The 21,139-nt window shown below is 38.3% G+C and overlaps 1 protein-coding gene across 8 annotated transcripts in view; it reads left to right on the top strand.

Annotated features, from left to right (window-relative positions):
* The window catches only part of LOC126873370 (potassium voltage-gated channel subfamily H member 6), a 145,763-nt gene that overhangs the window by 98,006 nt on the left and 26,618 nt on the right, over positions 1-21,139 (top strand). For all 8 annotated transcript variants that reach the window (XM_050634171.1, XM_050634167.1, XM_050634166.1 and 5 more), the window contains 2 exons: positions 19,765-20,008; positions 20,912-21,093. In XM_050634171.1, the coding sequence (XP_050490128.1) occupies positions 19,765-20,008; positions 20,912-21,093 (426 nt within the window). The remainder of the gene's footprint in view (positions 1-19,764; positions 20,009-20,911; positions 21,094-21,139) is intronic.

Raw genomic sequence — 21,139 nt, 5'->3', positions numbered from 1 at the left:
GTCGCGGAGTCTAGCGTCTCTGACGAGGGTGCTCGATCTATCAAAGAAGAATCGAACACCCTCGGCGACGCTAGAAATTTGTCCGAGTGTTCACCGCGGACTGCAAAACCTACGGACGACCAGTCGTCGTCGTGGACAGAGATCGAGAAGGCTCGTGTCAATCAGGAAGCTCGACGAAAGTGGGGCTTCCTGGCAAAATCAACGTCCACCAACGGCACAGCGAGGGTATTCACGGAAGCTGGAACAACTTCGACCAGTTCCTCGTCCTACGAGCGCGATTTGCAGGCTCTGTCTCGACGTCCAATTGACAACATTTCGTTGGAACTAGCTAGAAAGGAGGCTGGAACTTCGGGAGGACGTTTCGCCAGTCGAATCAGCAACAGTACATCGTCAGACTTTCAAGAGGAGAGCGAGCTGTCGTCTGAAGAGAGGGACGCGTTGATAGAGGGAGTGAGAACTCCTTTGACAGTCTGTAGAAACAGATTGACGAAGTTTGGCGCGAGAAGGAGGATCGTAGTTGCTTCTTCTACGAGGGAGCATTTCGTAGCTGGTGACCGTTTATTGGGTCTACGAGAAAATACCTCGTCCAGTTCGTCGACTGTGAAATCACCAGCGGAGGATATCCACGTAAGCGACGAGCTTTCAGTGGAGAAGGAGAACCACGGTTTATCGTCCATTAAGCCGGCCTCCGCGCCTACCACTTTATCCCTCGGTAGGAAGATCACATCGTGGACGAAGGAGGGCAAGGATCTCTTGGTGAAGTCGGTATCCTCGGCAAACACGCTCGCCCCGACGACGATGACTTGCATCAAGTCCCCTCGAGCGATGTCGGAGCATCTCTTGGGGCAACTGGAAGTCCCGGTGACGCCCGCGGTGCTTGGCGCGCTGCGTGTCAAAGGTGGATCATTGAAGGAAGGGGAAAGAAGCGAAAGGGTGACCGATGTGCCGCGACAGAGATGGAGCAGCGTCAGGGTCAAGGGTGGTAGTACGAAGAGTCTCTTACTGGAGAACGGAGGGCCGCAAACCAAGCCACTGAAGGGTGCTCTCACGGCAGAGGTATTCTTAGTAGTTGATTAAGATGTTTACCGCATTAATTAAGCCACACTTCTCTTTGCCTTCTTTTAAGTAGCTCGCACAATAGAGAGCACGTGACCAGGAAAACTCTTTATAATACCAACGTCCTCGAAAATTACTCTTCATCTTTGTTTCTTGATTCTCTTTATGCCTCTCTTCGCAAAAAGAAAGGCTCTGCTTTACTAGGGTAGTTATCGTTGGGATTATTCCGATTGCTAGAAGCTTTGAAGCTTTGTGATTTACGAAACGATGCATTCCGAATGCTACAATCGTCATTTGATGTATGATAGGATCAATAATGGGTCGTTGAAGTTTGTTATTTCGAGTTTATTCATTCTAGTTGTTTTTAGTTATTTCATGTGTGATAAGATAAATATCGGGAATAACAGAGCTTCAGAACGTTTTATATTTTTGATGGAGAAGTTGTATGAAGATCGAGAACCACGATTCAACATCAATCATTCAGATGAGATTTCCCGCTTTATCGCCGATCGCTACTGAAAACCGCATTGCGCGAAATGAATGTTCTGTACGATACGTATACTCTAGGATTTGCTGCTTGTTTCAAAAGAGGCCATCATCAGGGATTAGCTCTTACATACGTAAAGTTCTTTCGTTCTAAGAATACTACTATGGCTGAATACCATTCTAGGTATTGCTAGGCTAAGTATCATTCAGCGAGAAGGTTTTGTATCAGTGGTTAAAACCTGTTTCAGTCTTGCTGGTACTTCAAAGGCACACGTACACATATAGTATCGGAATTTGTTGGTAGAAGACATTCATTCAAGAATGTATTCACCGAACACAGCGAAGCGCCTTCAATCCACTCGTATCTATCCACATGAATAAGTAATACGATTATATCCTATTCATTTCTTTTGTAAAAAATATCTTCATCATACATTGATTAAAACTGTTGTTTTAATGTAAATTTACAAAGTTAATGATTATCTGAATAATAATTACTCGACGTATATATTCAAAATGCCACTATGACCCGGATAATCTTGGCTAAAGTCTTCATCGAATTAATCAAGCGTTTCCAGGTTGTCGCTTGTGAACTTTATGGACGATTGTCAACCGGTAGTTCAATTCGCCGAAGCCCTCTTCTATTCAACGTGTCTAATCCTCTCAAAGTTGCTTACACTTACCCTTATGCAGCTTAAAACAGTCTTGGAAAAGTTGGTCGTCTTCACTTTGGATTGTTCGTTCATTACAAATTCGATTTTCGTTTTGATATCAGAATAAAGCTATAATTAGGTGTAAAGAACGCAATTATGTATTGCATACGCGATAGATCAAGATATATTAATTACAGAGTTGATCAGAGCTCGATTATTACGCAGACAATTGATCAACTTTCAATCCGTTTCGAAATTCGAATTGTCAATTCGTACAATATGGATTCAAGACAAACAGTAGATATTAACAGGAACTGTTTGCAGGAATTATAATATAATATAATTACTCGTCGATTTTGATAATTTCGTGATTTAAAATTCGTTGTAATACTTGCAATTAAAATGAATTGTGAAACTCTGGTCAAAATCTGTAAAGTCTGTGAATTATGTTTACGCAGCCAAATGGCAGAAAAGTTTTAAAAAATGTTTTAATTGACAGAAAGGAATTGTCTCTCCTTTTAGGCTTGAGTCATTCCGTCAAAGGTCCAGCGTAACTTGAGACACGTTACTTTGGTATTGGCGATGACAGAGAAAGCTTTCAGTATTTATTAATTATTGAGTTGAAACAAATGGAACGATACGTCACGATGCTGTAAAAGTGCCATCGAACTCTATTAATTGGCCTCGATAATAAAACACAGTCTTGGTTCAACAGTTCGTTGCACGCGCGTTGTTTTCTCAGGAAACACCATTGACGACTTCATTCGGCACGTCGGTTATGGCGAAGAGGATAAACACGCGTTTCCATCGGCTGCGTAGCAATGGTCGTATCGTCCGGCTATTTTCAGAACTTGTGCATGCATTCTGCTGCAATACTAACCTACTCGAAAACGTTGGAACCTTTCCACCGACGATCCGGGAAAATCTTAAATTTTTTTATTTTTGGTACCACGCGACTCTACGCAATGCGCGTTGGGGTTGTCAAATCGAGGGAATAGGAATTCTTTCTTATATCATATAGTGTCTCATATTCAATATACTTGTTAGTATATTATATACATACACATAGAAACTTGTGTTTAATAGTCTTGTTTGAAGATTCTTGTCGTTAGACAATGTTTAAGCCTTTTGTTTCACACGCGTCGATCTGGAAATCGTGTCATACTAGTATGCGATATAACACTGTTTTGTCTTTTGTCTCACATATATCAATTTGAAAATTATATATCGTATTACGTGATATGATATTGTCTCAATCTTCTGTTTCACATGTGTCGATTTGGCGATCATCATATAATGTGATATGACGTGTTTCATATTAGTACATTGGTGTATATATTTCAATGCTAAACATGGAAAGTAAAATAAATATTAAAACATATAGAAAGTAAAATATACTTTTATCCTAGCTCCACTTTTCTGGAAAGGAAACCTATAAAAATAGAAATTATCACAGGTATCCACAGCCTACCTACAGTTTCCTATGTTAAAATTTCTTTAATGCGTTTGGATCCTTCTACTATTCAAACTTTTATAAAAAAGCAAGAGACTAGAACAAGAGCATATTCACAGACATTTATTCGCGCCATGGTTTGTCCAATTCACCGTATTCTGGAACAAAAGATAAAAAGAGATATCTATACATCAGAATTTCCCTTCTTTTCTGACAATTATCAAGAGAAAGCAGATCTCCGATCCATGCAGAAATGACAATAATCGCACTCTAGAGAGGGGGCAGAGTGGGTGGCAATTTAATTGAACGTCAAAGGCAGGGACGCGTGCTGAGAGGCGGCGAGATGGTTGAAATTAATTTATCCGATACGCTCTTTTCTATCCCGCGGGTCGCGTGACTCGCAACGAACGCGCGAATTAATATGTCTGAAAGCCATTATGACATCCGATCGAAGACAAAACGGAGGCGCGGCGACCGGCTTGTTTTCCTCCGCTTTGAAAATGAATGCTGCAAAATCCGATCCGCAGTCACGGATACAATTAAGCAGCTCCTTCAAGCCGCTGCCTCAAGGGTGTTCCGTTTTTTTAATTAATTCGGCCTCACGCTTACCTGCTTACCTAGAAATAACGAGGTCGTTTCCTTGAGTGTCGCCCGCGACTTTTCCCCGTCGATCGTTTTCTTCCTTTCTTCTCTTTCTCTTGTCGTTTTCAATTTGGTTAACCGGTATCGGGCCAACCTACTGAAATTCGATTAAGCGCCACTTCTGAAAGCGGACGATTTGAAATTTCTCTGAAACTACCAGTGCTACGAAATTCTGGCCTGGAAAGCTAAGATATTATTGGAATTACTGGACTAGTGATTAGGTGTTGATATTATTGATAACTAGAATATAATATTTTTTTGCAAGATATTAAAACGAAAGGTATTTGGAAAATTATTATACGCGATGCTTTTATCTGTATTTTAGAAAACTGTACAGTTGCATATTTTTTCTGAGAAATTAAAAGTGAAAAAGTGAAATTGACCAATTTGCGTTCTGGAAGCTCGATTGATCTAAAAGTTTATCGGACTTCTCCCTTGTGGTCTCCTATATTTCGTAAAAATTACTGAAACTACAGGAGATCGTAATGTTCCGAAATCCACTTCAGAAAAATTCACGCGCTAATTTAAGCTTCGTATGTGAAAGAGTTTTTAAAACATTTGTGAGATATCATGCGTGAATTGTTCAGCATTTTCGAAGCTTTACACGACGAAGGTATCCAAGTGAATTCCGTGAACTCGACGCCACGTTTTTAGGTTAACGATCCTAGAGGGTGATGGCATATCCAACGTGTTTCTGGAAAACCGAAATTACATTTATGTTACACACGGGACGTTTCTGTCTTTCATCTGAAGATGGTGTGTACGCACAGTGAGGCCATATCTACGAATTATTGTCTATGAATATGTAACTGTTTCACCAGTTATTCGCCAGTAATTGTGTTTTATGGCATCTCTCTCTCTCTCTCTCTCTCTCTCTCTCTCGACTTTCTAGCATAAAATACCATGACTTTGTGAGTGGGCGAACAACATGATCAATTTCTTAACTTAAAAAAAACATTTTGTCGAGATAAAGATTTTCGTAGGTGTTTGTATATTTTGTAGAATATTTTGACTACAGACTAACGTGATGAATGGAGGATTTCGAAACTTCAATGAAATTTCAGTGGAACGAATTTCAAACAATGGATGATTTATTGGTACGGAGATGGAGGAAATGGTAATAATTTTTACGGGAACTTGTACAAATGCGTCACATCGACCTCCTGTGAGCTTAGTCGTATGATTAACGACGTGACGCACGCGCGACGCAGAAGATTTTTTAGGCCAGGTCGTGGCTTATTCGATGAGCCTTGAGAAACGAACGCAACTCGTAAAGAAGTCACCGAGAAAGAATCGTTGATTTCGTTAGTCGTTAATCCTTAATAATTAATTAACAATCACATGTAAACGCTTATATATACACGTTTGCATTCTGATAAGATAATGTTTCCATTGCTCTGACTATTCTTCATTAGGCTAATTGTTTCACGACCAAGTTGTCGTGCGTGTGTCGTTAAGATAACACAATAGATTATTTCAATTAAGTGGATTAAAGATTCAGATTGATGTTTCGATAAGGGACATCGTGTTTCGCGAAAGAAATTTCCTTCCATCGACGGGAATATTGTTTATTCCATTTACCGCTAAGATAAGTCGGAAATAGATTGTTCAGCGTGGTCATAAAATGTCAATGGAATACGTTCGTTATAACCTTTTGATAGTTCACGATCGATAGATTAGTTATTAATATGGTATATTAAAGAATTGGCTAATGATCCGCAACTATAGTATATTTCTCACGCAATGTGAATTTATATGGAATTTCTGAAAAGTACTCAAAGTACATTATGTTCATAAATATCAAGGCACTGGTCGATTCGTAGTAATAGATAATATCTGAATCTGACTCAAGTATATAAATTAATAACGAATAATTAATAATTAATTACTAATTTTTGTTGTGGGATCATCAGATCATATATTTCAAGTATATATTAAAAGACATAATACATTTTACTTTTTAATATGCATATTTACTGCATTTAGATCTACTGCTCAAATATTACTGCTTCTATTAACGTTAGAAATCTTTCTATTAGTTTAAAAGAACCTTCTTAATTTAACTTACAACGTGGTTCGTAAATTAAAGAATCTCGAAAATTAAGAATTTGTAGAATAACAAAATAATCCCATGAAGATCGACGATTACAGATGTCAATTTATCAGCACATATTACCTCTTGAAAGTCAATCCAATCGTATCACAATATCCTATTACACACAGCTAACATAATCACAATGACTGGAATTATTAAAGTTCCATTCATTCGCAATGCTGTAATAAAAATAAATTTTGTTAAAACAAACATCCACATACTTTTGATTCTTAATATACATTAGAGAGTTCTTCTAAGAAGACGCCAAATTTGTTAATCACTGATAAAATCGCAAAGATACTTTTCGAAAACCCTATTTATTTTTTTTAAGTCTTCGTTTAAAGAGTAAACTTGCTGTGAAATATTCTAATAATATCGTCGAACGAAAGATGATTTCCTTCTGTCACTGATGTCAGTACGATTTAAGCTCCGAATGATTTAACCGGTTTTTGTAGAATCCGTTCTATTTCTGATTTTTACGATGCGCCTCATTACAATCCGGGCCGGATGTGAGCGTGTTAAATTAACAGCTAGCGTCTCTCACTCTTCCGATATCGTGTTCCATGGCCGATCAACATGGCCAATCAATTTTGCAAGTGCTGATCCTTATCGCATCTTCGATTTCCTGTTCTGCTGATCTTTATCGCATCTTCGATTTCCTGCTGTGCCCAGTTTCTGAATACGTCCTCAGCGTTTTATTTTTACGTGCTCTGCCTTCCATCAACGGGTGGAAACTAGCCTCCGATAATTTTCCTCGTTGTTCGTCGATTCTACAATATTTATCAGATTACGTAATTCCAAAGTGCTCTTCGAGCCAGGCAAAGTCCATCTTGAATTTTATCGACGATCGATAAAAATTTTATAGCAAGAATGGAATTTGTGAGTATATCGAATGTTGTACGAATTTTATTTATTTACTCGAAATTAACCTCGTTCCTTACGATTTTTATCGAGCAATATTCCTTCAATACCTTACTTTACCAAATAAAAATTTTAAATCATTTTTTAACTACAGCAATATCAGATGCTTCAGTTTGAAATGAATCATTTACCTTACAACATTTTTAGTAGCTTCTTAAATAAATTTCATTTCTTGTAATTTATAACTTTCTTAGCCATAGAAAAAATTGCAACATTATATGTATAGAATTTGTATATGCTAATCTCCAGTCCAGGGAAAATTGAAGTTCCAGTTAGAAATCAAACTCCGTTAGGAATACAGTGTATCTCTATGAAATTATGATCGTAATTCTTATTACGAGTACAATTCCATGTTACAAGACAAGGAATGATTACTATTATCGATATCTGCAGTAATTTCTTTCATCTAGGTAGTTTTTTGATGAAAATAAATCTTCTATGGCAGCAGACGTTCTTTATTTTCTTTTAATCTTGATTTTTATGCAATATGTAGTGATCTGAAATCTTTGCACGGTTATGTATTTAGTATAGAATTTATGCGATCGTAAAATGCAAAATAGCCGCAGTTATTGTGTCCTGTTATGATTATCGTGATTGGAATATTAGCGTGATGTAGATTAAGATTTTACATTTGAAAGGCAATATCGATTACGTAATAAAGGGGGTGGCAAGCCAAGCATAGCAATTAAGCGCGATTTAAATGCGAGTCATCGCTGTCACGCAATAGCAATATAGCGCTGTAGCAACTGGGTTAAATTGTGTTTGTCACACGTGAAACATAAAAACGGTGCGAAATGTCCACCGGCAGTCGCTACGTTAACGCTCTGCATCGAACTGGAAGAATTTAAGTTGGATGACTTATGTTCCAACTGACATTTCACATTTTCCTCCTTGCTTTTTGGGGCAAATACTTTCTACGATTGTCGGCGAGAATATCGAATTTACGTCCATCATGACTTATGTCACACGAGAACAAAGAAGAACTTTCCAACTTTGTAACTTCGCATTTAAATGCCATCGTTCTAACCTTCTTTTCTTTTCTTCGTATTTTTTCGCCCTTTCTTTGAACTTCGTGTATCTAGAAATGTCATTCAAAAACGAATTAATGTTATAAAACAGGACTATAAACTTTCCAGTTAATACGTATAAGTGTATGTATTATAATACGTATGATGGAGCAGGATTATAAACTTCCTGGTTAATAAGTATACATATTATGAGACAGAATTATGAAATTTCTAGTTAATACGCATAATAAGTACACGTATTATCATACATATTAAATAGAAAATTTATAACCCTGTCTCATAACATAGTTTTAAATTGCTGTAGCTAATTAACACCTCTTAATTAGTAGTTATACATTATTAATTTATTAAGGACCAAAATAATGGTGAAATTATTAATAGAGAAGCTTGTGTATATGTATATTTTTTATATTATACATTACAAAAATTTAAGAGACAAATTTTTATCTTTTCAAATTAATCCATCTACAAACTAAATATATCAATCACCGCCACCCCGCCTGCTCCATAAAAAATATATTATCTGCAAACATCTATTTATTTCTCCATTAAAGACACTATTATTATCATCATTTCATGGTGGAAATACCCAGGCAAAAGATAATTATCTTCAAACATCAGATCCGTTATACATCCAACGATCAAAGAGGAAACGAACAGGAAAACATATAAAATCCGCGGCGTCGTTCCACGATCAAAATCAAAAAACAACATTTCCCTTGAAAATCGTGAAACGATATAAAATAATCTGTCGTGGCAGCAATAACTGGCGTCGTATTGTCGGACAATAAAACCGTGGCGCACCCCACCCCGTCGTGACATTTAGTTTCGGTTTAAGCGATCAAGGCAGATGTTTTCTGAAAGCATCTCGTCGGTTCGTTCGGTTCCGCGACGCTCGAAAACGGGCCTTCTCGCCTCTTTAGTTTTGACGCGCGTACGCGAGCGTACGGCTGCGGCCGTCGATTCCAAGCTCCGCCGAAATTAGATCTTCGCGCTGGAATTCTCCTCGATCGTTTCCTCTTCTTGTTCTCCGCGATGCTGTTTCTTCGTTTCGTTCCAAACTTTCCATCAAATCTTTACTTCGTGAAGATTTCGTCCAACGAAGTTCGAGAAAGTCAATGTCTTCCTGCAGAAAATGCAAGAATCGTGTGATTGGTTATATGTTTACCATTTGTCCATGGATCTGGTTGAAAAACTTCACACGGAGAAGTTCCTCGAAAGTTAAAGTTCTCGCGGGAAAAATTTCACAAGGAAAACTACCCGAAGAAAACGTAAAAATTGCGCGTTTACTATTTGTCGATAGATCTCGTGGAGAAGCTTCGTCAAAGTCAAACCTTTCAAACGCAGTTTTTGAGTCAAAAGAAGCGAAGCACGAACCCTGATTGCGTTCACTATTCGTCGATCAAGGAGAATCAAATTACCAAATTTGCGCGAGTGGTCCCGAAAGTCTTCGTTGAAGAGTCAAAGTTCGCGGGAAAATGTTTTACCGAATTTGCGCGCGTGATTCCACAAGTCTTCGTTCAAAGGACAACGTTTTCAGGAAAAGAGTTTAGCAAAGAAAATGTCAGAACAGTGGTCACGTTTAGTTTCTAGACCAACAATAAGGAGAATCAAATTATCAAACCGTGCGAATAATTCCAGGAAGTTTCACTGAATAGCCGAAGCAACTGATTCTCGTCTACAATCAAGTATCTCGTCAACCACCACTAGAGAACTTGCAACTTTCTTCGAAAACTTACAAGCGTGCTTCGAATTGGCCACGTTTCCGAACACAGACTCAATTTCATCAACTTCCTGCCTCCTTTCTAGTAGAATACCCGACAGATTCTTTTGTCGAGCGAATTTGAAGCTTCCCTTTCTTTCAACCTCCTATCGATCTTCTACAATTTCCTAGGTTCGAAAAAGGATCGTGTCTATCACCAGTCACAATCGAATCGAGATTCCATTGAACTTCCATCAAAGTCTTCCCGGTGTTGGCTCCATTGGGACTTTCGAGTCTTTTGTCCCGAAGATTCAGCAACGTTCGATATGGATCCGGCGATTTAAGAGGTTCTCGCCAACCTAACCTAAACCGAGGTATTCGCCACCACCTCCCTGAGGACCTTTTTAACGATGAATGACGCGGCTTGTCAACTTCAGTCGAACAAGAAGATCCCTCGCCGTACATCGCGATAGGGTTTCGGCCTAATTGGATTCGACTTTACAAGTACTATGGAGATAAGCCAGGCGATCTTGTTGTATCGATGAACCGATCTCGGTTGGAAACGAATCGGTGGGGAAGGTCGATCGGTGAGCCGCACACCTCGGCCCAGACACTAACCAGATACCAAGCAGACACCGGAAGTGATGGTACCAAAGAGGATGATTATTTCTGAAAACTATGTTGTTAATTGAACGTGTTAGTTTTGGTTTCTCGTACGGTTTGTTAATGACTATGTGTGACAGTTGTTGAAAAGTGAAAGAAGAGAGAAGGTGCCCGTGAAGAGCGTAAGAGTGGAAGAGTGTGGAACAGGTGGTTTCTTGCTTATTTTCACTTTCGAGTTTGAAATACGCCGAGTGCTTGAGTTGGCTGGCGCCGCGGTGAAACGCGAACTGTGAGAGCGCCAACTGAGAATGACTGTGGAATTTTTTATGAAATTCTCGGCAACCATGATGCGCTCGTACTTCGCGAAAGGCAAGAAGCAGAAGTTCGGATCGACCCTGTCGACCGTGTTCGACGTTCGTATCCAATTTTCGTTATTACTCGTGATACTAATCCTAGGCTAGTTCGTTAAGTAACCGTCTCGTATTTCTTCGATTTAACACGTCCCACTTTCTTCCTCTATTTCGTGTTTCCTCCTCGATTCTTTTGATAAAAATTCCAGAGGATTTTATGATTTCGTATCATTAGTACGTAACCGATTATGTAATCAATTTTCATTAGTATTCTTCGTATTAATTATACTCTAACTTTTTAATTCTTTTTCAATCTGAATTTTTAAATAAAGGTATTGTACTTGTTTCTAAAATCTTACGAATTACCTCTTCTTCCTGCATTTTTACGTTAAAATGCGAAAAGAGTTCACCAGTCACCGAGATTCATTTTAAAATGGATTACCTTCGAAGGTAGTGATTTATGACGTTATAGAATTTCGCTCTCAATTCTCGTGACACGGCACGTTATATTGTCGTAGATGTAAATCAACGTGTCGTACGTCTGCATGCATTTGCACAACCATTAATGTGTAATCGACGTTCGTTTCCAATTCTTGTCGTATTAATTCTAATCTAATTCGTAAGTAACAATATTGCGTTTCTATAATAATTGAACAAATTTCTTCTTCCTCGGAAATTTTGCAAATTTTCTCTTTGAAAATTTAACAAATGCTCTCTTTTTTTAAATTTAACAAATCCCTCTCTTCCTCGAAAATAAATTTGCAAAGATATAACATATTTCCGCCTTATAACATTTAAAAAATTCCCTCTTCTGTCTTTCTCGTGAATTATTTTTATCAAAATTCAAAAAATTTTTAAAGTTAAGATTTATGAATTTCAAGACGGGCCAACCTGAAACACAGTACTTTCTGATATTGCAAAATTTGCTGTTCGATTGTCGTAGCAAGACTTGTTACATTGTCATAGACGTAAATCAAACCATCATATGTACACGTGCATTCCCATACAACCACTAATATGGGATACCATACTTCGAGATAGATGCACAAGCATTTGTGTATTCAAGCCGAAATACAGGGTGCGTTAAATCGACCACAGCCGCCATTCTTAGTGGTGGAGCTTTCATTAAACAGGCCTGTTATTTACAACGTGAACAAACGTGCCCACTGGCAAGCGGAGGGATTTTAACTTTCACACTCTGACAGCAGTTTCCTTTCCACAGAGGTGGCATTATATCCCAATACGAGAACGCAAGCTGTGCTCTGTCGTTGACGCGACCTGATTTCCAAGTAACTCGACCACGTGTCGATAAAGGCTTGATGAACCTTCGTATCCCTTCTTCCAGAGATGTTTTATCACTATGTTATTATTTCTTCCCTTTCTTGGATTTTTCTTTACTTAACCGGGGGGAAAGCTGGAAACAAAATAAGAATAAATGACATATCTTTCTTAGGAACTTTTATTAAGGATATTTCTTGATATTCCTTAATACTTTGTTAAATTATGGCTTCATGATTAGTATCGTTTGATTGTCCATAGTGACAACTCTTATCTATATTTTTAATTCCATTTGAGCAGAATTTTAGAAACTTTTATTAACCACATCGGATCCATTGTTAATTGTTATTATTTTGCTATTACAGATTACTGTTGCTTGAACAGATCAACTTTTGTAGATTTTTGCAATTGTTAGTTCAGAGAAGTATGGAAAGTAAGGAAGAAGTTGGTTTTTAATTTTAGCTTCAGATCTTCATCAATTGATAAATTGATCAATTGATAGATGCGATTGTTTTTGGTATATCATAGTTATTCGCGAAGAATGTTCAGGTTGAATTCCTGGTGTAGCGAACGCTTTACAATTTTGGAGAGTGTGCTCAAAGGGGATAGCCTCCGTATTTATTAGCGGAAAACAGGTCATTTCCGCATTACTTCTAGGAATGAAGTTGTACAGGAATTTGTCGGCTGATCACATATTAGCAGCTCTCGCGACATTCCGTTCTCCCAACATCGAGCGAGGACTAAATAAGATCCGAAATACCAACGACGAATAATATAGCGAATTATTTCATAAACAAGAATGACGTTATAAAACACAATATTTATGATAAAAAAACTTTAAAATCCATTTTCTCTAAAGTTCATTGAGAAATTTTCACCAAATTTTTTTTTATATTCACGTTACTTGGAAGTTTCATCAAATTGAAAGTGTTTGACATAAAAGTGCAATATTGCTGCAAAAATAGTCTGCCATTGGAAATTTGGTAAATAAATTGCTTTATAATAAAATGTATTTTAGATAACAGAATTTCCAACAGATCCTTTGCTAGGATTGAAAATAGATTGGTCTCAACCCTTACACAATTCTTTTTCAATTTATTGATAACTTTTGACAGAGAGAAGATGTATAGCTTACATTAGGTTGTAGAGTCACTGAAGGAATATTTCAAGAATAAAAATACGACGAAATAAATGAATTATCAAACATTTAAAAGACAGTCACGACTAAGATCAATTAATATAAATTTCACTTAAAACAATTGCTCTCTTTTCTTTCAAAGAACACAAGCGACAGAACTTCCTGATCAATCTAATATTTTCAGTTAACCTTCCTGGAAGCGAAGTAAGATGAACTCTCAGTAGCATAGACCTTACAACTGTAAATTCCAAGAAAGTTCTATCGGTAGCTGAGAATCCTGTTAGACATGGCAGTGGAATTTAATTACGCATTGGGCGAGCTGCTACGCGAAACTGTTTGAACATTTTCCTTTGGTCTGTTCGTTAAACGCTACTATGCAACTATTATATTCGGCAGTTAGCTTTCGGTGATTCCAGGTCACAGCGTGACCTAACCAACGCCACGTAACGTGCTCTTCTTCATCTCCGCTGCTCACGTTCAATAATTTCAAGTTATCTCCCGTAACTCTAATTGATCCGGATTTTCTCGATATGCATAATGCAGGCTATAAATATTCGAATATATATTATCATATTTATTAGACAATTCTAACAAATTTTACTATATTTAATATTGAACTATTTTACGTATGTGAGTTCACTATTTATTGTTTTATATATGTCTACTATTTTAGTATTTTAATATTTGGCGCTTACTATTTTAACATTTGAGTGTTTACCACTTTAATATTTTACATACGTCGTGAATAAAATAACTGATTTGTAATAAAATAACTAGGAAATAAAAACAGTGGGTGGCAGTCAATTTATACTAAATATCAGTATGCGTCCTAATACTTATGATCGGCAGTGTATATTCGTCGAGATGCCAATTGCGCTCTAATTACTAATTAAATTTATATATGAGAGAGACGTGACGTAATCTGAGTCGATTTGAATACTGGGATTCATCTGCTGTATACAGATTCTTGGTAAGAGAACTTGTTGGACTTCTCCGTGTATGAGGCAGCATCTGGTGCACCATATGCTCTAATTACGAAGCTGTATGTCGAGCTGTCTGCTTCGCGTGGAATTTCACTGATTGCATTCGGAAATATGTGGCCTCTCTGAAAGCAAAGTGACGTTCTTGAAATTTTTGGGATACTTAGTACCAAGAAAATCTCCCATTATTTTTACCGAATTCCAAAGATATAGTTATAAAGATTGATTTAATCTGTAATTTTCGTGCTACATAAATATTCAACCCTTCGTGCGAATAAGTTTTCAAGACGAAAATTTATTACTAGCGATGAAGAAAACCTTCGATTATTTTTGCAGAATTTCGAGGCAATAAAAGGGAAAATATATTTGGTTCCCTGAATTAGTTGTTCACTTTCGTGTTACCTAGATATTCGGCCCTTCGTGTATCGAAGTAGGGCAGCAAACCATGCCTAAATATAGTAATGAACTAAGGATCCATCGATTCGAAGCCAAGTTTGATTCCAGCGAAGTATAATAATCTTCTAAATTGGTCGCGAGCCTTGATCATCGAAACTTTGGCACGTTAGTTTCTGACCTAATTGATTGTACCAGCTCGAAGAAATCTTAACGAACACTCGCGGGATTCGTCCTTTCTCAGACGCTTTTTCTCCGTCGAGAAATCAACGAGATGGTCGCTTTTAAGATAACGAGTGGACGCGCGACCAATCTGAGAAACGGTCGTGGAACAAGGTCTGATTCTAATGGTTCTTATTCTTTTGTATCACCTAATTCTTCGCTGAGAAAATCCCCGATAGGCGTTGGACATTCTTCCGATAGTCCGAGCCACGATGTATCTGAGTCATAAAATCAGTCACGAATTGAAATAGACACATTTCGAATGTTTGGACGAATCAACGAAACGATGCTAAGCCAATTTACAGGTGTAATAAGCGGAGAAATTGATTCGGCAAAATAATAGATAATAGATTGATAAATATAAGGGTATAAAACTTTGGTTAAGATTTCAGTTAGGGTAGAGAGTATTTCCAATATCAAAGTCGATATATTTTTCATTGGATATTGAAATAAAGATTTGTGCCTCCATTACAATTTCGCTACCTAGCTTTTCAATTTATTGGAATAGTATTATAATTAATACCTTCAGTCCTGCTTATAAATGAGACAATCTTTTTCCTGTCAAAGCTCTAAAAAACCTAAATACAATTTTAACCTGGAATTTTTATATAGCATTTCAAAAATTCACAAGCATAAAAATTCAGTGACGGACGTAACAAGGTTTAGAGGGATATTTTATCGTAATTTTATTATAATTTTAGAAAACGAAATTCTATTCTATAAGGATACTGAATAAACATCGTTACTAACACGATGAAAAGTATCTAATACAAAGTTACAAGTAGTCATATGCAAATTTCAATTTGGAACTTTCTTTTGACCACGACTATAAGGGACTCATCGCTTCAATTTACGGTAGCCCACATCGTATCTCAAGCAACACCATCCAATATTTATAGCTCTCGATACTATCTTCGAGATGCACGTCCCGAAAAACAGGTGCAATTTCGAGATGTAACTTCATACATCCTCTAAGAGAAGCTGATTGCACGAAAATTCGTTCCTTGGACGAAGTCCATGGGCGTTTCCTCGTTATTTCCTAGCCAGAAGCTTGTCCACGCATTAATTTGTGCCTCGTTAGAAATAACGAACATTCTTGAACGACCTAATGACGAAGGGTCATTGAAACGAGGCTGTCGGGTCACGACCTCGCACCCAGGCATCGCGCGTGTAGAATTACACACAGGTTCTAAAGAAACACATAGGCCGGTTCACCTGGCTAGAGCAGGTAACATGAATAAAAGATAATCCATCCGGATTTACATTTTCCCTGGTCGTCCGTGACGAACGACGATCCGCTTCTCTCTGTACCTCCTATCCTCGTTTTTCATCCCTTCGCGCCATGCTTGGCCGACTCTAGACAGACCTCGCGACTCGTAATAAGAAATCAATGAAATGTCCTGTCCGCGACATAGAGATATTTAGGTCTCCAACTAAATCCAGACAACTTTCAGACGGACCGCGGTCGGTTATCGGTTTGAAACGTTTTACGTCGGGCTTCTGCTGGGAACGATCGTTTATTTATAATTCTGGACACCACCGTTAATCGATACAACAGTTTGACGTATTAATCGGACGATACGTGGATCTTTTAGAATTTGTTCGAATTAAAAGGTCGATTATCTTGAAAGAGATCAATATTTCTATTTTAGAGAAATTATTAGATCAGGTTATAAAATTATATTTTAAAGTTATGCAATCCCTTTGGAACTTGTTAAATTTGTAATCTCGGGCTCGATCTTTAGCCGGTATATCAGTCTTACGTATTAATCCGACAAGGCGTGGATCCTCCAGAATGTTTCCTAATTGAAACGTTTTCGATTATAAAATTTCATTAAAACTCGTTAGTTTTACGATCTTTGGTTCGAGTTTTAACCGATTCTTGGCATTAATCAAACGGTACGTGAATCTTCTAGGTCTTTTTCTAATTAAAGCATCGGCTTTTTTTTATCGGTGGTCTTCGAAAGGAATTACTGCAGCGATTAATACAGAAAATATCGAATACTCGTTAAATTCTGTGCTCGTTAATCGTTACGGCAGTCTGTATCGCGAATCTCCGACAACTGTTTCCAATTAGAAACGTCGACGTTCCAAATCTATCCACTGGTGTTGGAAATGAACTGCGTATCGTGCAAATTCTTGAGAGTTTCTTAAAGTTTCAAGAATCGTGGAAATGGAAAGGAAGAATAAAATACGCGGACGTTTATTAACAATATCATCTACTGAAAACGTCATCTCGAGAAGCAGCAGAGCAGAGATTCACGTGGTGTTCGAGCAACAGATCCCTGATCGGCCAGGTAAACAGAGGGGCTACGGTGGCGTGTGGCGAATAGTCGACAAGGAAGTACAAACAAACGTGGCGGAATAAACGGTTGCGCCCGGCAGCATGGAAAAATAAATGGAACGGAGCGGAGCGCCATCAGCGCCATTAGACGAGCGGGAAACGAGCCGGAGAGGAAAGCGAGGCAACGGTTGATCATCAGCAGCCTGGTGATTAGTTCCGATTAGAAAGGTGCACGGTATGCCTGCGGAAGACTTGTTATTGGCCTAGCTGAGGTCGTGAAGACAGCCGCTATTAAGGTAATAAGGCTAACCCTGCTAAGGTTGGATACTTCGAAACGTGGCCGGCGTAGGGTGTGACGACGGGGTTGCCCTAACCAATACTCCTCCTCTACATACACGTACAAGGGTACTCTCTCTGTACGTACATGCACATACAACGTACACTCATACTTGTGTACACGCTCACATTTACTTCTCACTCTCTCTCTCTCTCTCTTACTCTCTCTTGCTCTCTTCGTCGTCCTCCCCTTCGCCAATCGAACGCCGCCACCCTTCGCGGTCCGCATTGCATCAGTGTGAGGCTAGCACTCGACTAGGACTCTTCCGGTTCTTCCTCTCCGCGTTGTAAACAACTGATATTCCGGTATTTGGGGCAACGTTCCGTCCAGTGGATCGATATCCCCGGTTCCTCGAGTCGTCGAGCTTTCACTGGGATCGACAGTCGTTTTACCGCCGCTTTTCCGACTCGGCTCAACTCGTGGAAGCGCTCGATAAAACGTGATGGTGACGAGGATCTCGAGGGCGTGATACCTATACGGAAGAACAGGAAGCACACGAACCAATCCAGAAAGGATTTCCCATATATATATCTTTTTCTTGTTCCATAGCGCGGAATAAGAGGCTGGATATTTGTTTCTTATATAAGGACACGCACACAGAAGCAATAGGAGGAAATGTGGATCATCGACGAGTGAATTTATTTACCTGTGGTTCGCGTAATAAGTTCCGCCGGTCGCTGGTGAAAGGGCACGTGTGCCAGGTGTGTGTCAGTGGGAAGCATAGTGTGTGCCAAGTGTTTACTTATGGTCGATCGGTGGCCGTGGTTTCGTTGTAGAACCTCCACAAAGGCCGGCTTAAATGGCAGAGAGTCCAATTAGCAACTCGAAACGCTACTGTGCCAGGCAGGTTAGCTGTCCTCCGCGTGTTCCATATCACGGTTCTTCTCATTCATCTCTTTTCTTTTTCTTTTTCGGCGATCAGAAACTTTCCCCGACGAACAGTAGCAGATGATCCCTTATCAGAACTTCGTTTCGCCTTCGCCGTAAATTTTCCACTTTTTCAATCGTTCGGTTTTATTAAAGCGATTACTCTGCCGGCTGAATCAGATTTCGTCGGGATTTGAGCTCAACTCTCGCGATAAACGACGGGATTAATCGTCACCACTTCGAATCGTGGTCCATACGAAAAGATCAATTAATACGATAGAATTCCTACGTTTTTTCTGACCATTTTTTCGAGAAACGCGTTACTAACGAGCAAAGCATTCGAAATTTTTCGTACGTGAACGCTCTCTGTTAATGGATTTCGTGTCGAGAAACGAGGTTAAAACGCGGCGACGCTTAAATGAGTCGGACTGCGGGGTAGAAACAAATCTTCCTTTCCACTCTGTTGAATAAAAGGAAAATGATACGGCGCAAAGTGATAGAAAAGAGCGAGCGTGGGTGGTTTATTTTTCGCGTTTCTGACCGTATTGCTATTCGACAGAAAGGAAGGAAAGTTGAAAATATAGAACAAGACAAAGGTGTTTCTGATATTGTTCGCTCGGCCATTCAGCATGGAAAATAACGCGGTATTGAAACAAACACGGGACATTTTGTTTTTCTCAACTCCTATAAACATAGCAATAACATTGCCATGTCCTTCTCCATCGAATTTTTATCAATTGTTTGATAAACCAACGATCGACACATGTTCTTCTTTTTCCAATCTGTTTTTCGGCGAAGATATTTTCATTTCAAAAACAAATTCGCGCAAAGTCTGCCGAAACATCGTAAATTAAGAAGAACCGATGTTAAAAACTAATAATAATAATCTCCGTACTTCCTTTTGACTTATAATAATAAAAATAATCGAACGATCGAGGAAAGAGGATCGAACAGAAATAAAAATGTATCGAGTTTTCGTTTTTCTTATTCCAGAGAAGAATTATTTTCTATTTCTTCTCCTACATCTTGAATTATTCTTGTTTTCTTAATTCAATAATTTCTAGAAATTAAATCTCCTCTATTGTTTAATATTCATGTGAGTTATTTAATTAAGAAAACAACAAGAAACATAGGAATAACTTTCCAAGTGAAAATTAGGAGGTGAAAAACTCAGATCTACGAAAATTGACCGTTTCTTTTCATTAAGAAGAAAGTGAAGAAAAAGAGGAACGAATGATGAATATATTCTTCCCCAATATGTTAATATGTGCTCCAGGTGCTGTCCCTTGGAAATGATATCCTCCCAGAGTACAAATTACAGTCACCTAGGATCGGCAAGTGGACCATATTACACTATTCACCCTTTAAAGCGGTCTGGGACTGGGTGATATTGCTGCTCGTATTGTATACCGCTATATTTACACCGTACGTCGCCGCCTTCGTCCTGTCGGATCCGGATTACAACAGCAGGAAGAACAAAAAGTACAGTGACGATCCCATCGTCATCATAGACTTCATAGGTGAGACACGGAATCAATGATCGATATTGGACAAGTAAGGCTACGGTTACAATGAATGCGTACTCGATACGAATTGACATTCTGACGAACTCCATATGCCAAAGTTAATCAAATATATATATAGATTTTTTATGAGTGTATGCATTGCAGTCTTTAGATGTTTCACTCGTCAGAATGCCAGTTCGTTCGAATACGTATCCATTGTAGCCATGGCCTAACACAAGCCGGAATTCACGTTGTCTGACCAATAGAGTCCTATTTCACTGCGCGCCCAGAAAGTTCATAGCGTTTGTGTTATACTCAGAAAAGGTCAGAGTTTACGGAATACGTAGATGTTTTCCTAATAATCTCAAAGATAGAAACACTGCGAGACTAGTAACTTTTGAACAGTATGATAGAATTTATTACAACGAATGTGGTCGATTGTAGAACTTTGTTACAGCATTTGCTGTGTATATATGCGTTTAGGAATAATAACTCGCTTCATATCCACGGATTAGCAGCGAATAACGTTAGCATAATAAAAATAATATCAAATCTTTTCTAGTTGATTTATATACTAAATTTCATTTAATGAGTGTAAATTAATAAACCGCGATTATTATAGCATTTAAATTTTATGAATAAAAATTCCTCGTTGTAACACACATTCGTTCTAGCATATTTTACTATATCAATAAAAATATGGGAAAAAACGTTGATCCTTAAACTAGATTTTGTGAAAAATTATCATGGAAAATTTGAGTAAAATAATACGAAGTTTTATATCTTTCAACTTTTGCTTTGTTTCTTGTCCATTTACTTTCGAAGAATTTTTTTACCGACTCGAGATCAAGCGATAGAATATTTACTATTGTTTCTTAAATCGAATTATTATTCTTGACAAAATGTTTGATGTTTCAGTCGACGTCACTTTCATAGTGGACATCATCATAAATTTTCGCACGACTTTCGTGAATAGCAACGATGAAGTGGTGTCCCATCCTGCAAAGATAGCCGTCCATTACCTGAAGGGTTGGTTCATCATCGACCTAGTGGCCGCTATACCCTTCGACCTTTTTCTCGTTGGCTCTCACACTGACGAGGTAAGTTTCGTCGCACGCTCCACGTTTTCTGAGAATCTTCTTTCCA

The sequence above is a fragment of the Bombus huntii genome, chromosome 14 (assembly GCF_024542735.1).
Source record: "Bombus huntii isolate Logan2020A chromosome 14, iyBomHunt1.1, whole genome shotgun sequence".
Lineage (NCBI taxonomy): Eukaryota > Metazoa > Arthropoda > Insecta > Hymenoptera > Apidae > Bombus > Bombus huntii.
Note: the sequence above shows the minus strand (reverse complement) of the source record. Positions and strands in the feature narration are given on the sequence as shown.